Source organism: Amphibalanus amphitrite, unplaced genomic scaffold, assembly GCF_019059575.1.
Source record: "Amphibalanus amphitrite isolate SeventyFive unplaced genomic scaffold, NRLGWU_Aamphi_draft 000044F_arrow, whole genome shotgun sequence".
Taxonomy (NCBI): Eukaryota; Metazoa; Arthropoda; class Thecostraca; order Balanomorpha; family Balanidae; genus Amphibalanus; species Amphibalanus amphitrite.
Window position 1 is genome coordinate 78,093 of NW_024881540.1, and position 15,046 is coordinate 93,138.

The 15,046-nt window shown below is 46.2% G+C and overlaps 1 protein-coding gene across 1 annotated transcript in view; it reads right to left on the reverse strand.

The window, feature by feature from the left end:
* The window catches only part of LOC122377390 (large neutral amino acids transporter small subunit 1-like), a 46,222-nt gene extending 31,604 nt beyond the window's left edge, over positions 1–14,618 (reverse strand). The window contains exons 1-2 of the mRNA XM_043357346.1: positions 13,979–14,618; positions 9,168–9,293 (exon numbers count right to left, since the gene is read on the reverse strand). Coding sequence (XP_043213281.1) covers positions 9,168–9,293; positions 13,979–14,417 — 565 coding nt within the window. The 5' untranslated portion in view covers positions 14,418–14,618. The remainder of the gene's footprint in view (positions 1–9,167; positions 9,294–13,978) is intronic.
* Positions 14,619–15,046: the final 428 nt, after the last annotated feature.

Below are 15,046 nucleotides of genomic sequence, written 5' to 3' on the forward strand. Positions count from 1 at the left end.
GGCTGGGGTCAGGTCGCCGAGGTCAGAGGTCATCCGCCGGAGGGTGTTTGGGCGGTTGGGCCGTGTGGGCTGGGGCCTGCGGAGTGGGGAGCGCCTGGGCCTGTCTGGAAGCAAGTCCTACAACGCTGTGGCAGTGCAGTCGAGAATATTGTGAGGGAAGAGAGAAAGAGAGAGAGAGAGTGAGAGAAAAAAAGAGAAAGAGAAAGAGAAGGAGAGAGAAAGAGAAAGAAAAAGAGAAAAAGAAAGAGAAGGAGAAAGAGAAAGAGAGAGAGATGAGAGAAAGAGAGAGGGAGAGAGAAAGAGAGAGAGAGGGAGAGAGAGAAAGAGAGAGAGAGAGAGGGAGAGAGAGAAAGAGAGAGAGAGGAAGAGAGAGAGAGAGAAAGAGAAAGAGGGAGAGGGAGAGAGAGAGAGAAAGAGGGAGAGAGAGAGAAAGAGAGAGAAAGAGAGAGAAAGAGAGAGAAAGAGAGAGAGAGAGAGAGAGAGAGAGAGAGAGAGAGAGAGAGAGAGAGAGAGAGAGAGCGGCAATCGAAAGAGCGTCAAAAATAAGGAGGAAAACACTTCGGTCATTTTTAAGGCCAGGGCAAAGGTCAGGTCACCAGAGGTCATCAAATGTCAAATTTTGTCGATTTCAACGATTTTGAACACCCGACGGCTAACTCGGGAACCAATAGAGCTACAGCGCCGCGGAAAAGCGCATTCAATAGCGCTTTTAACACTCTTTGGCCAACATGTCCTCAAATTTGACCTCAGATCAACGGTTTAGCCCCCGTGTTTTCAGTTTTCACCGCTCTAGCACGTCTCCGTCAAAAGTTATAGTAAAAAAACTGCTGAGGACCTTTCATGACCTGAGATGACCTCAGGGGCACACAAAGAGGTCACAGGTGCAATTTCCCGACTCAGTGTGTCATGTTTACCCATGAGCCGATGTTTGAGAGGGTGTAGAACGACATTCGTCCAAAAGAGGCGCATTTCAATTTGCTCCCATTGACTGATAATGGAGCAGTCGCAAAATTGACCTGACCTTAGGTCACAGATATAAAAAATCCGAGATATCCATTTTATACATACTGCTACTCTAAGCAAGTACTGAAAGTTTCAAAGTGATCGCTCAGTCGGTGTAGCTACAGCGAGCTTTCGCACTTTTTCTGAGGTAAGGTCACGTTACCTGGTGACCTGACCTTGAATGAACGGGGTCTGAAATTTTCATAACATGTGCGAAAAAGATGTCGGAACAGGTGCGTCTGAAACAGCGGCGCTACGCATCGCCGTTTTTGAGATAGGCATTCGCGAAAAACCTGAGGGGAGGGGGCGTAAAAACGTCCCCCCCCCCCCAGCACGGCACGGGTTAAGCGGTCGACATAGCGACTCTCAGACTGAACAAATGCCTTTAACGTTTCAACGGCTGAATAAGGTGAGAAGATTGAGAAAGGCTTGTATCGGATTTTTCTTCTGTTTTTCGGTAGCTTAGGTTAAAGTTAATTTCGCGAGCTGTCCATAATCATTCAAGAGGAAAAATTCAGCGGCACATCGCTCGGGTCAAAGTAATACCATACATTCTTGCACTTTGTTTTGCAGCCAAAATTCGAACAATTATTTAGAAAATATTACCGGTTGCCCTATTTTACATCCTAGGTCATGTAATGTCAGGAAAGATCATGAGCGATTGTTTATACTACAATTTTAAATACATATGCTAGCTTCGTGTTCAAAGCATATTCTAAGCTCTAGATCCAATGTATAAAAAGGCATATGATCTGACCCAAGATCTGACCTAAAAACGACCAAAAGCCTTCCTTCATTGTCCGAAAACCGCTGTCAGTTGATAACTCAATGACACTAGAGCCGTGCATAAGGAGGCGTAAAAACACTCTCCTCATCTCGATCTATTACGAGAGGACCATGTCATGGCGTGAGAAAGGTACTCTCAAAATAAATGGCACTCTATGAATGAATAAATAATCCGCGCCCCGATGGGCTATTGGCGGACACTACCACGATGGGGTGGTGCAGCCGTTTCGCCCTCCACCTGAGATCTCGGAAAGTTACCGACCGATTTTGAAAATTCAAAGAGCGTTCGATAGCCCCACCAGGGAACTACCCTGTTTCGCTGGGTTTCGCTGACCTAGGTGCAACCCATGACGTCACAACTCACAAGTCAGGTCAAAGGTCGCATTTTTTCACCGATTTAGTCTAAGGAATGCGTTAGTCAGTTAACACATCAAATAAAAGGCATGTTATCGAAAAACATCGATGGAGCGTTGGTTGCCTAATACATATGTTACCTAAAGAGGTCACCGATGCCAGGTCAGGTCACAGAGGTCTGGTCACTAAGGGTCACAATATGACCCCAACTATGCTAGGGTCGTGTGATGCATGTTTTATGGTCAATTTTACATTTAAAATTAAGTGGTGTGGGCTAGACAGCCACTGGGGCGGTTTAGATTACGTTCTGGTGGAGGTCAGGTCAAGGTCAGGTCAAAGAAGGTTAAATTTCGAAGTTGATATTTTGCATAAAAGGGGTATCTACTCGATGCAGCTCATCACGGGAAATACAATGGTGGTCTTTGGCTTGCTCGGTGTGTTCTGTGACGGTTAGAAATTGAGTTTGAAAATTGTACGTAATAAATTTTGAGTAGTTTTTGTCGCCATAACTTTGCTTAAAATGAAGCTATCGGGCTTAAGTTTGGCATATTTAGAGCAGATAGTTCTATAACATATATTCCAGTTTTAATTTTGAAAGCTGTTGGTTGTTTCTGGGTGTTATACTTTTATAGTTTCGATGGTCCAAATCAATTTTTGTTTAGAAATCAGAGTTAGCAGTTTTGTAGCGCTGTTCATTTTACATCTTCTTGATCTTGAATATTTTTCGTTATCTTCAAAACTGTAGGCGTGACAGCTCTTCCCGCTAAACCTTTTATTGAGTCGAAAATGACAGAACATGACATCACTCTGACGTCATTTGTGATTAACCTTTCATAAGAGCTCTGGAAAAATTTGGTCACAAGGCGTAAAAATGATGCCCAGAGGGGTCTTGAAAGTTTGGTGGCGATTTGCTATACTTTAGGAGATATCGACTGAAAAGGAGACCGGGGGCCGTTTCGCACCCCCTCCCCCCAACGGGGCTCGAGGCTTTGGAATTGCAAGTGGCAATATATTATATAAGCTTCCTGCCAGCGCCGGACCAGAGTTTAACCCGCGCACCGACGGGGGGGGCGGATATCCGCCCCCCCTGAGGTTTTTCGCGAATAGCGAGAAAACCGCGGCGCGTAGCGCCGCGAAATTTGGTATGACTATACCCTCATCAATTTTACACATGGTGTGCAAGTTTGAACCTCCTAACTTTTAAGGTCAGGTCACCAGGTCACTTTGAATGACCCAACCTCAAGTCACTTTTTTGCAACTTTGTCACCGTGCCAGAGCTACAGTAGATGTCGGAGGCCTTTGAAAGTCGCAGGATATTATCAGGTCATTAGTAGCTACAATTTGTATATCTCGGAATTTTGATATCGGTGACCTAAGGTCAGGTCAATTTCGCGACCTCCCCATTATAAGTCAATGGGGGAAAAATCAACTCCCTGTTTTTACCACTAAAACGGGTCGGAATGGCCCCATATACCATACATGACTTCATATACGATCAACCTTCACTACCTTGAGGTCTGTTTTGCTGTTGGGCAGCTGTGAGGTCATGTGACGTCATCAAAGGTCACCAAAGGTTTTTGGCCAATAACTCCGTACAGGAACAAGATACAGACGCGTGGATGGTCTCATTGTGTTCAGCTCGTCAAGACGCATCGAATGATATACATGATGACCTCGAGGTCACGTGACCTGAGGTCAACCTTTGACCTTGACCTTTCGAGGTCAACATATATATCATTCGATGCGGATTGACGAGAGGATCACGATGATGCCCTTAGTTTGTTCCTAGCTTGACTAATTCGAAAGTTATTCGAGAAAAACTCTCTCCATATCTAGCGCCGCCATTTTGACTTTTTCGACCCCTGTGACGTCATCTTTGACCTGACCTGAAAATGACCTTAGTAAAAATTGTAGATCTTGGCCGTGCGTATCCGATGCCGTTTACCGCTTGTCGCTATCTTGCTTCGTTCTCGAGATCTCAGGGGGGGGGGCGGTCATCCGCCCCCCCCCGTCGGTACTAAGTTGGCGCAGACCCCCGTCGGTGCGCGGGTTAAGCATGCAGGCTGAATTTTAACATTTAGATGTTAAATTCTTAAACCGTTGACCTTTTAGAAGTTGTATGAACTGTTCAGCTCCTTTTTTGGTCCATCACAGCGGGCTTATATGTTATTTGTCAATCAAAATGGAATTAAAATTTTTTATTGGGTCTGGTTACCTCGCCAACTTCTTAACTGAATCATTTAGTAGCTTTTGATTGGGCAGTGCCCACGTTGTCTGTCTAGCTTTTCTGTTTATGACACGAGTAGAGGCTGCTGACATCGTTTGTCGCGGTTAGATAATACCAATCCACGTCCCAGTGGCTGTTCGATCGCACTTTCCCTGGCCCACCTCTCCCGCCAGGCTAGACTTTGCCCGGCACAGCCGTCGCCTTAGTGCCTCGGGCGGTGACCCGTTCAAAGGGGCTCTCAATTCGTATGGTGCCGTGGCTCTCAAACCGACACAGAACAGTGAAACGCACAGGCTCACTTTCCATATAAGGCGAACGGCTGACTCTGGCGCCGGGGCTTCATTCATGCTAAGGCGCCCAATCACAGCGCCGCATTCCAGTTAGTGTCGGGCGCAAAAGCTACTATGCTCCGCCCCTTTATCACGTGACCCTGCCCTCACGTGGCCTCAGTCACGTGGTGTTTCCACTTCTTGGCGCATGGCGGCGCTAGTCTCGCAGGGGCGGTGGTAGCTTGCTCTCCCGCCGTCCGGGGGTGATGGGTAGCAAGTGCTGGTGACTGTACATCAAAAGCAAATTAAATAACAGTGTTGAGTGTAAACTATTGCGTAGGTGTCGGACATCTTTGGACAAATGGCTGGTTTGGACATTTTTGGACGGACAGTCGACGTAAGTATTGGACATTGGACGGACATTGGACACACATTTTCTGAAATTTACACCACTAATAGGTGCCCTGACACCGCCTATGCATGACCAATACAATTGTAGTCGTTCTCTCATAAGAAAATTGTAACATAACAAGACCATTACCACCCTTTTTAGAAACAGTACCAACAAAAACCTTATTTACTATACTTTTTGTGTACCCCCAATCTCAATGATCTGTATCCGCCTATGATTTTTGAAAATGCATATTTTTAGGATCCATGTGAATTCCTGGTTCATTCTCTATCGATCGGCAAAAGTTGCGTTAAGATTGGTTCAGAAACCTGGCCGTGATAAACAGTCTAAAATGTATCTGCAATTTGCCCGTTTTTACCCCCCTCTAACCCCCTATTGACATTTTTTAATTTTTATTTTTTGGAAATGTAGATCACGTTGAGCGAAATCTAATGCCGTTTGAATTTTGAAAATCGGCCCGTTAGATCTCGAGATATCAGGGGGGGGTTGTAAACAGCCCCCCCCCCCTGCCACTAATAGGGGCATCCAGGAGCCTGCCACTAATAGGGTTAAACAGTGCACAGCATAAGTATTATTATTATGTAGGTATTTATTTTCCTGGACTTACAAATAAGAATTCGGAATTTCGGATGGTGATTCACACCGAAAAATCGTAACACCGCATGTTATACAATTAGACCAATACGCCGGAAGGTCGCAACCAGGGCGTGGGCGGTCTCCGCGCCGGTCACCGGGCACTGACCACAGGTCAACGAGCATTAACAACCACAGGCCCCCAGACACTGACCACAGGTCCGCGAGCATTACCCCGCGACCCGATGGGGGCAAAGGCCCCCCCCCCCCCCCTGAGGCTTTTGCCGATAACTCACAAACGACCGCAAATGTTGACTCGCCGTTTTCAGTACCTCTCCGAACATCAATTTTGCGCAAGTCCTCCTATGGTCATCTCAGGTCATGAGCTCAGGTCATGAGGCCATGACTGTTAATGTCAAAGTGAGGTCGTGTTCGGTCATTTTTGGTCGGAAAAGAAAAAACTTGCGGAAAATCAGAATCAACCTAGTGACTCAAAAATTCAACCTATAGGTTGAATTTTTGTATTTTTTATGTATTTGTAATTTTTGTAATTTATGTATACATACAAAACCATGGCAAACAAAATTGATATCCTTAGTTTCTAAAATAAAAAACTCAAGATCTTGAGGTTTTCAAGCTCAAAATTTAGATTTTTTATAAATGTTTTGGTAATTTGAAGAAATTTTAAGCATACCGGATTACATATCAGAGATCAGCTTACTGCTTTCATCCCAGAGATAGGTTTAGCCATTTGAAAGACTTGAAAATATAGGGACTAGTATGATGACGTCACATTGTTTTCAGCATTTGTACTTAAAATTAGTTTAGAGCAGTATCTATGACACTAATCCATCTTTTGCCGACTAAATACGACTGTTGATGCCTTTTTTACATGATAAGTCACTTTTTGCAATAAAATGTTTGCCAATGTAACTCGGTACAATTTGACCTTTTTGACCTTCCTGTGACGTCATATGGCAAACAAAATTGGCCAATGAGGTTTATGTGGCTTCATATGAATGTCATACTTTAATAACGACTCGAAAATTAATAATCCAGCATGACGTTTCGTACGTAACACGCATTTACGTTTTTTTTTTATTGGTCGAGGCTGACCACCTTTGTGAGATGATAGGTCATCATCCATTCAGTTGACTGTCCACCTGTTAGATCCAAGATATGCATCATATTCAGACCCATTTTAGAAGCCTAGATTTCTCTTTTTAGAACCGACTGCTCATCATAGAAAATTGGACAGATTTAACCTTATTTGATCTCCCTGTGACGTCACGGATCAAATATTGAAGCAATCGATACTGTATCTGGTGCATCTTGACAAGCCCTTTTGAATGCTGTTTGAATTTTCCCGATCCGACTATTAGTTCCAGAGATACGACTGGGGCCCTTTGGCACCCCCCCCCCCCCCCGCCCTCCCCCGACAGGACCTGAAACCTGCCAGACCTCAACGGGGCGCGGTTTAACGACCACAGGTTGAGGTCACCGGGCATTAACGACCATCGAGGTCACCGGGCGGGAGTGACCAACGACAGGGACGACCTGTTTCATCGACCTGTCTCATAGTACGACGCTACTGAACGCTACAGCATTGCGGGAGCTGACGCGCCATTGTTATTGATTAATGATCATACGTATGATGTCATGCGACTTGAGCATAACCACGTCATGTTTCGCAAATGTTGTTTGTGACTGCAGTCCTCACTACCCAGAAAGATACATCGAAAACACTATGACATGTATGATGCATGATTTGTCTGGCCCACCGACTGTTTGGCAGAGTTCATCCGACCTGCAGTCTGCACCCCAAACAGGTTATCTACCTCCGCTGGACTTCCCTCAACCGTCACTATTGCGCTTCATCGGCTGCCTTTTAAATTAACTTGTTTTCGACCTTCGTTCCAGTGCTCCGATTGCCCTCAACCAGCCTCAGTAGCCACGGCAGGGCTGAATGCTGCACTGAGTGATGAATGGACGTACAGCCCACCGCTAAAGTAATGTAGGGTTTTACCAATCTCAACGGTTGGCTTTGACTGGCGATTGTTTAATGCGGAGTGATCGAAAAGAAGATGTCAGTAGCTAAAGTTGCAGCTGCAAGGGTGACGATACATACATTCAAAGTTGTATAAGCTACATTCAAAGTTTCATTGTAGTCTGGCTAATCGTTCCTAAGCTTCAGAAGCAGAACATACCCATGACTGAAACCCCACATTACTTCTGCTGTGGACTGTACAAACCAGGGTACAAACATCACACAGTCGCTTAGTACGCGTGCAATGCTGAAACGACCGGATCATGTAATTGAACATTACTTTCCACACTTGATTGGCATTAATGCTAGGGGCGCCCCGCTTTATACATAAAATAATTATAATACGCATATCGTCGCATAATCCACGTATGTAGAGGTCTCGCGGGTTTTAGTGGTAGGTTTTGCACCTAGAAAATTTAGTGTACTTCAGGCTATATCTTCGTCGTCTCAAGCTTTTAAGTGTTGAAGATGCGATCGACTTGTTGGGTAACAAGCCGGCCATGATCGTGTAAAATGGCTTCATCGTAGATCAATTAGTTTCTGAGATATAGCCGGAAATGTAAAAGTGCAAAAACTACCGCTTAATCTCGCGAGAGCCGTACGTGTAGTAAGCTTTCCTGTATGTTTGATGCAGTCTTGCAATGCAATCCAGCCATCCAAGAAACTTTGCGCGAGACGTTTTCTTGGATGGTTTTCTTGGATAGCTTGATTTCATCGAGGGCTTCTGTTTTAAAGAAAATTTGTAAGCTTTGCTGCACTGTTAAGTAATTAGAACTGCCAGTATTTCAGTACCTAACGTGTAGTTAATGTTACTGTATTTTATTTATGCATATTTCGGCCTTTTTTAAGCAGATAACGAGCGATATTAAGAAAGATACAGGAAATAATATCTAGGACTCTACCGCGACGAAATATTTCTATCTCGAGTTTTCAAAGAATTTCATGCACTCGGCCAAGGCCTCGTGCATGAAATCCTTTGAAAACTCTCGATAGAAATATTTCGTTTTCGCGGTATCGTCCAAGAATGTATATTACTGAATGCAGTCTATAAAAAAACGTTATATCATAAACGTCAATTATAAACGTTTTACTCGTATCAATAAAAACATAAGGGGTGCTTCCTTTGAAATGCATCTTCGTCAGACGACACTTGGGATTTTTCAAGGAAAAAACAGCATAATCAATCGAGTTACGGGAGGAAAGAGTGAGAGACCTCATCAAAGACAAAGTTTGAATAGTTCTCGTACTTCAGACGGCAAAATCAGAGCGATGCATAACCATGCTTCAGTTCACCGGATTCTTACCTGTACCGTGAGACGGTTCATTTCACCATTGGCGACAATAATCTAGTGAAAGCGGATGGATATGCATGTCTATTGATTAAAACAATGGCATTACTACATTGCCACTTTCAGAGATATTCCACTCCGGACAGACACCCAGCTGGCAGAAAGAGACAAACAATATCTGAGCACAGCCTAGGTACTCAGTACTCACCCATTCCGATGTAAGCCAATCCCACGAGGATGATCGCCACCAGAGCGCTGAGCTTTGCAGCCGTGAAGACGTCCTGAATTCGCATCGCCCAGCGCACGCTCATGCAGTTGACGAACGTCAGGATGGCTGCAACGACACACAGACATCACATCAGTGTCGTGTCGACTTGCGGCAGCGCACATGTGAGGACACGTATGGAGCAGCATGACTCGATTGCCAGATGACTTGTTGCCGCTTTTCTGCACTGTGAACGAGATATGTCATCAGCAAAAACGCTCGATGACCTTAATTGACCTGCCTCAATGCCGTCCGAAGATCAGCTGTTCGGGAAACAAAAGTGATTTGCAACACAGAGCGCAAATGATCAGCACGCATAGGCATGTCTTTATTCCTACACATTTAACGGCACCTTTATTTAATACTTCACCCGCGTCCCATTGGGCTTTTGACGGACTAGGGTCCTACCACCCGTTGGGGGTGGGGTCATTTCGCCCCACTCCCCTCCCCGTATCTCGGAAAGTTACCGACCGATTTTGAAAATTCAAACGGCGTTCCATAGCGCCGCCAGGGAACTACCTCGTAACCAAGTTTCGGTGACCTAGGTGCAACCAATGACGTCACAGGTCAGGTCAAATGTCGCATTTGTCACCGATTACGGCCTTTCTTAGGAATGCGTTATAACATCGAATAAAAGGCATGTTATCGAAATTCACCGATGAAGCGTTGGTCGCCTAATACATATGCTGTTAAGGAGGGTGGTGTGATACATGTTTTAGGGCCAATTTCACATTTCAAATTCAATGATGTCGGTTACACGACCATTAGGACCGGCTTAGGTCCATTCTCGTGGAGGTCAGTTCAGGGTCAGGTTAAAAAAGGTTAAAGCTAAAAGTTGCTATTTTTGCATAAAAGGGGTGTCTATTCGATGCAGGTTATCACGGAGAATCCAATGGTGGTCTTCGTTTTATTCTGCGTTATCGATAACAGCTAAGAATTGAGTATGAAAAATTTACGTCATAAATTTTGAGCAGTTTTTTCGCCATAACTTTGCCAAAAATAGAGCTATCGAGCTCAAATGTGGCATGTCAATAGCAGACCAATTAATTATACAACATGTATTGTTTTTTCAAAATTTTTGAAAATCTTAGGTACTTATTTTGGGGGTATTATATCAAAACATCACTTTTAGTTTTGTGGGCAAAATAAAAGAAAAACATCAGAAATTTGAAATAGCAGTTTTGTAACCCTGTTAATTCTACACTATTGTATCTTAAACATTTTTCTCTATCTCCAAATCTGTAGGCGTGACAACTCTTCCCGCAAAGCATTTTTTCTTTTGTGTCGAAAATGGCAAAACATGACGGAACTCTGACGTCATTTGCGGCCAACCTATCATAGGCTTTGGAAAAAAATGGTCACAAGGTGCAAAATTGATACCCGGAGGCGTCCTGAAAGTTTCATGGCGATATACTTTGGGAGCTATCGACTATAAAAAGGAGAGGAGGCCGTTTCCCCCCTCCTCCCCCCCCCCCCCACCCAACGGGACACGGGTTATGCTTCGTTCCAAGACCTAAGCTTTTGTATTCGTGATCATCCATATCGCGATTTGCCGTACTGACAGTGCATGCTGTTTATTGATGTTATCTGATGTATGTACCTATGTAGATGTACGATCTTTTTGAGGCGCTATGCCTTATTGTTCAGTGTCGACCCTCCTCACTTACCACTCGCTTTTTGAGCGCAGCTTACCTTTTCAGCTTGACGTGAGCTAAATATACCCCTTCACCTCACCTGCTTCGGGGACGGGACAAGCTCATGTGCATCAACACTGTCCATACTTGCACGCTATTTATCGTGATTCCTGAATGCTGGAGTCCAAAAACATGTTGAAGTGCCGTATCAGGAGCGTAACCGGTAATGCACAACAAACTGTTTTGCATACTTACGTAAATGTTGCGGTTGTAAATGTGGGTGTTATGCAATGGTCAAAGATAAATATTGTTTTTATTGTCATTGTCATTGTGCCAAGCTCCACCTAGCAAGCAGATTGAATAGTAATCGTGACCACGTGACATGTGAAGAGGGTTTATTCAATTCAGGGCCGCCTGTTCCTCCCGTTCCGAAATGGAAATTGGCGAATTGACTGCAGCGAGAGGCATCGCCAGCGTTAATCTTATGGCTGCTAAGGCCATGTATGTTGATATTAGGCAATATATACAATTACAAGTTACAACGTACACCTAAGATCCTTTTGTGAACGGCCACTCACCCCTTATAACTAAAGAATGTCCGTGCTAATGTGTAATGCAGTTTACGTCTGTTGCAATATGGACGATCCCAGTTGGAGCCGGGATCGCAGAATTGTCGGTGACATATCATTGGACAGTCCAGTCAACTTATGCGTTCGTGTTTCGAGGAAACCGGCAGACACTTTATGTTAAAGTGAATCATGATCAGACGACAGGCATCGATCGTATAGGTAGGGTAGGGTGGGGTAATTTGAACATGTGGGGCAATTTGAACATAGTGTGAATAACAGAAAATTACGGAAAATCCATAAGTGGCATGACAATAAGACCAATGAGAGCAATTATCGTAACTAAAAGGGCTATCATATGAACGGGGTTTAAAGTTTCAGGGAATGAAGATGTTGACGCACAGTGTAAAAAATCAATTTCGCAAGGAAAAACGCCTAACAACACGTCATTGCAACTTCATTGCAGCGCAAAATCTTGCATTGCTAGCGCCTAATACGCAACGGCTTTTGTTGTATAATGACCTAATCAGTGCCTTCAATCCAAGAAATTTGCTTTTGAACCCTGTTTTTAAAAATGGCAAAATAACTTTTAGCGTGGGGTAATTTGAACATAGTGTGAGAATTTGAATGAAGACAGGGATAGCTCCGAAAAAAACAACGCTCCCAGTTTTTTTTTTGCCAATATTTTCGACCCAAGGCAGTAGCAGATAATTGATTGATTGATTGATAAGTGATGCCAGTTTAGAAAATTTACGTCTAATATCCGTCTAATGTCCGGCATTTTTGTTGATTTTCCGTCCAAAAATGTTTAAGTCAACTATTTGTCCAAATATGTCCGAAAATTATGCAGCTATCAACACTCAAAACCGTCATTTATATTGCTTATCATGTAATTTTACCAGCCGAAAAGTGTTCATTATATTGAGAGCTTAACAAGCTGTCCATTCGCCATTCAATGCTATGCACGATTACTTTATAAAAAGCGCTGAAGTGTAGCAAGCCATCGTCCAATGTTGTCCAGTCTGCTACCTTTGTCTAACCAATTCCGAATTGGACATTGGACAAAATCAGAACTCCAAATGTTCAGGTTTCCATTGGCACCACTTTAACAGATGTAGTACGGTTGGGAGAGTTTTTATCGAACAAAAATGATAAGCGTTCTGTTAATTGAAGAGGGGCGAATTCTGTCAACTGACCGGTGTGCAGCGTGCAGATATTGATACTCTGCAACTGTTATTTTTGCTGTTGTGTTGATTTTTCAAGTGAAGGTATGTTTAGAATTGTTCTGCCTATTTGTTCATGGGTCAAACAACATCGGTGCTGGCGAGACTATCGTTTTTATGACAGGTAAAGGCAGTATGTTCAAATTACCCCACGGTGGGGCAATTTGAACACACCGTGACTTGGTGGAGAAGTGAGGCTATGCTATTCAAGGTATGCTCGGCTCGTCCAAAAATGAGGCTTGCTTGGTGAAAGCAAGTGACACTTGCGCTACTGAAGCAGTTTTTCTTCATCCAGGGTTGAACTGGAATTTGGTACAACGGAGAAGACGTAAAAATATGTTCAAATTACCCCACACTACCCTACTACTAATTTGTGCTCAGCTGGAATTTAAACCAACGCATCTGGGCACCTGGACATTTTGATCAGCCCGATCACAATTTGATCAGTATGGTATCGATCAAGCTGGGGCTTATTTGTTTTGTTTTATTGGGTTGAGACCTCGCAGTTTAGTGAAACAATTTGAGAGCGAATGGATATGGCCGTATGGGGCATTGGGGGAAATCGGTTTGGACTGCCGCCCTGGTGCGCCGCTGCGGCTGAGTCCGTCACGATAGACAGGCCATCCAGCTACGAGTACGGTCATTCCACCGCACTTGAGTCTGCTCCGGTGTGAGCCACTTCATTCGGATGATGCTATTGCTGACCGTCCGCTGTTGGGCTCGGAGCAGGGGAATGGTCACTGGGTAGCGGACACTGACAGTGAAGGGTTAGGTGCGCCCTGAGGATCGGCAGTGAATTTTCGGCTCTCGCATAGTTATTAGTTAGCTACCATATGTCCACGTGAGCTACCGAAGAACTACGAAGCAGACCGTCAGGTTGACGACATCAGGATCGTCGGCGTTTCATTAATTCATTATCGATTGTCTGTGGTCAGGCGCTGGTGCGCCGGGGGACGGCCCAAGGCTATCGAGCTCCGGATGGTCGGGTTACGTGGGCCGCCACCTGGCCGGGCCGATTTCACCGAGTGGGACAGTGAGGCTCTGGGTTGGGCATGCTGGAAGGAAGAGCGCGCTGACCCGTGCCACGATGACCCGGTTATTTCCAATCAGGTATGTACAACTGTGAACATGGCTCAATAATCCGGTATAACAAGAAGAACATGTGCTATAGGTGCTACAGGTGCGCTCACCAGGTGCTATAGCACTTTAAATGATACGACCATCAACAACATGTGTTGAACATTGCGCTACTGGTTGCATTCAGAAACATTAACAATAGTAAAACATTCAAGAACAGTCACACATTTTGCTTTCGCCCGTGATATACTTACAGATGCAGATAGCTGCCAAAAGCTTCGTAAGACTTCCTGGCACCGGACAGTCAGGGTAGATCCTCTTCACGGCGTATTCTCCGAAGGTGAGCGCCACGATGGCGGAGAGGCTCGGTCGTATCACCACCAGACCGACCCAGAGGCGCAGGAAGGCCGGCAGCGGGCCGAATATCTCCAGGATGTACGAGTAGTCGCCGCCGGAGCGCGGGATGCAGCAGCCCAGCTCGGCGTAGCAGAGCGCGCCCAGCGTGGAGATGACGCCGCAGACGCCCCACAGGATCAGCGCCACGCCGACCGAGCCGGCGTTGGCCAGCACGCCGGTAGGAGACACGAAGATGCCGGAGCCGATGATGCACCCCACGATGAGGGTCACGCCGTTCATCAGCGTCACCTTCTTGCCTCCGTCGGCGCTGCCGCCGTCCCCCGCCGCTTCAGTCATGGCGGATGGCGTCGAGCACGTTGCAGACTGAACAGACCGACAGCGGGAGCCGCGCCGGCGCCGACCGACCTCTCTGGCCGCTCACGTGGCGAGTGGTGACTACGGCGCGGCGCGCGGGCGGCCGGCCGGCGCGGCGGGGAGGCGCGCGCGCAAGCGCGGCCGCCGGCCGCGGCCCACGCCCCGGCCTCAAGGACCCGGTCAGTCGCGGGCCAGCCGGCCCCGAAATTGTCGCCTGCACCCGGGCAGCCCTCAGACCGGGTCACAATTGTCACGAATCCGCTCATCAGAGCTGTGAGATTGGCTTTGTAAGGCGGCGATCTCCGCGCCGCCCTGTTAGAGACCGTACCTACGTCGCGGTCGATCCGACGAATGTGACGTCACGCTAGCCAGCTGACTGACGCCGACGGAGGGGAGTTTTCGTCAGCGGGTGTGTCGGCGCAGCTGCGGGGGCTGCGGGTCGCCGGCCGCCGCCCCCACTGTCGGCCCGCGCGCCGTGTCTGGCCGCGTGCCGGTTCCGACTGGCACCACCTGGGTCGTGGTGGGCCTCCCCCCCCCCTCTGCCGCCGACACAACTGTCAGTCCGCACGCACCAGACACACCGCCACGCTGCACTGCTGACAGAATCATAA